Source organism: Calidris pugnax, unplaced genomic scaffold (assembly GCF_001431845.1).
Source record: "Calidris pugnax isolate Ruff unplaced genomic scaffold, ASM143184v1 scaffold102, whole genome shotgun sequence".
In the NCBI taxonomy this organism is placed as follows: domain Eukaryota; kingdom Metazoa; phylum Chordata; class Aves; order Charadriiformes; family Scolopacidae; genus Calidris; species Calidris pugnax.
In genome coordinates this window covers 5,586,199-5,587,884 of record NW_015090846.1, presented here as the reverse complement: position 1 = coordinate 5,587,884, position 1,686 = coordinate 5,586,199, and the positions used below count along the sequence as shown (strand labels likewise).

Sequence of the window (1,686 nt, the reverse complement as noted above, 5' to 3'; positions counted from 1 at the left end):
AAAAAAAAAAAAAAAAAAAAAAGAAAGAAAAGAAAAAAAAACCTAACCAAACGTCGAAGGCAAATCTACGCGCTACGGGACACGTCCGAAGTTGGTAGAGTAAAAAAGAAAAACACACTCGAAACAGCGGCGAAGCGCGGCCGGTGGTGAAGCCGCGCAAGGGAGGAGGCAACGCGTTTCCTCCGCGGGGTGTAACGGGACGGCTGAGCGCGGGGCTCGGGGAGCTCGGGCCCCAAGTCAACCCCACCTCCGCCTTCAATCCTCCTAATAAAAAATCAAGATCTAAGAATTTTCCTTTCGTGCAAACACTTTTTCCTGTTGCACTCAAGGAGCAGCGCTGGGAGACCCGGGATGGCAGCCGTGGGGGGGGACGAAGAAGAGCGAGGGGAAGGGGGGGAAGCAGAGCCTGGGGGTGGGGAGAGGGGCAGGAGGCTGCTCCAATTCCCTTGCCTGCAAAATCACAGTTGTGGGGCGGTGGGGAGGTTAAACGAGGAAACACATCAGAAAGTTTGCAGCTGGGTGCAGGGAGCCCGGGAGACAGAGGTGCTGCGGGGACTGCGGGCTGGGGCTGCTGCCAGGTTCGCTCCCTCCCGTCCCGCCGCTGGGAAGGAGGTGGGAGGGCTGGGGGGCAGGGCTGGGGCAGCCAGGGCTTGGGAAGGGGCTGCTGAGAGTTTCCCCACTCTCCTGAGTCACATCTGACCAACAAAAGTCCAGCCGAACTTGTGGCTGTAGGAGCAGCCCCGAGGCTGCCTGCAGACACCTGCAGCCCTGCCCGGCCCCCGCGGGCACCCCCGGCCCCGGCCCCGCACCCCCAGCCCCGCACCCCCGGCCCCCTCCCGCTGCAGGCCCTTGGGAAAGAGCCACTTTCTTACTTCCTCCCTCTCTCTTTCCTTCCAAAACTCTGAGGTGCAAGAGCTCAGGACAAGAGCAGAAGAATTCACCCTTCAGCAGCCTTAGAGTGTAACTACTAAAGAAAATTCACAGCTCTCTGAAGTGCTAACTTACAATCTCTGGTTTCCAGATTTTATTTCAGGCTACACTCCCCCTTCTCCCCCTCCTTAACCAGATGACCTTGCTTCAAAACATTTTATTTCCAGCTGAAGTGAAAAATGCTAACATATTAGCTTCTGTAATTGCAGTTTGACAGCACTTGATCTCAATAATTATGCTGCAGCTAAACTATTATTAACGGTTTAAGCTAAAATAAACGGAAATCCCCCTTTGGAAGCGAACAGAAACAAACCATTTGAACGGTTCTGGGGGAAGATGGGGGTCTCTTACCTGCGTTGTAGGCTGCCAGATCTGCCCCAGGCCCTGGGCTCTTCCTTTTCCTGGGTCTCCCCTTCTGGACAGTCCCCACGCCGTTGTAATAAGGCAGTCCCAAAGTATTGGCAGAGCCCGCTCCCAATGCCGGGCCCTTCCCAGCGGCTACATCCGAGTGATTGAAATGCACCTGGTACTCCCCCTGGATGAGAGTCTCGAAATGGAGGCGGCAGTACACCAGATTGTCCTTCATGCCAAAGTGATCGCCGGTGGTCAGCATCTTGTTGCAAGTGGTGCAAGTGAAGCAGTTTAAGTGATATACTAAATCCCTGGCCCTCATGACCATCTCGGAGGCAGAAATCCCCAGGTGACACCTCGCACATCTCTGCACCGAAAACCTCCTGCAAAACAGAACGGCCAGAG

At 55.2% G+C, this 1,686-nt stretch overlaps 1 protein-coding gene across 4 annotated transcripts in view; it reads right to left on the bottom strand.

Annotated features, from left to right (window-relative positions):
- The window catches only part of LHX2 (LIM homeobox 2), a 35,329-nt gene that overhangs the window by 17,511 nt on the left and 16,132 nt on the right, over window positions 1–1,686 (bottom strand). For all 4 annotated transcript variants that reach the window (XM_014942710.1, XM_014942708.1, XM_014942709.1 and 1 more), the window contains exon 3: window positions 1,282–1,664. In XM_014942710.1, the coding sequence (XP_014798196.1) occupies window positions 1,282–1,664 (383 nt within the window). The remainder of the gene's footprint in view (window positions 1–1,281; window positions 1,665–1,686) is intronic.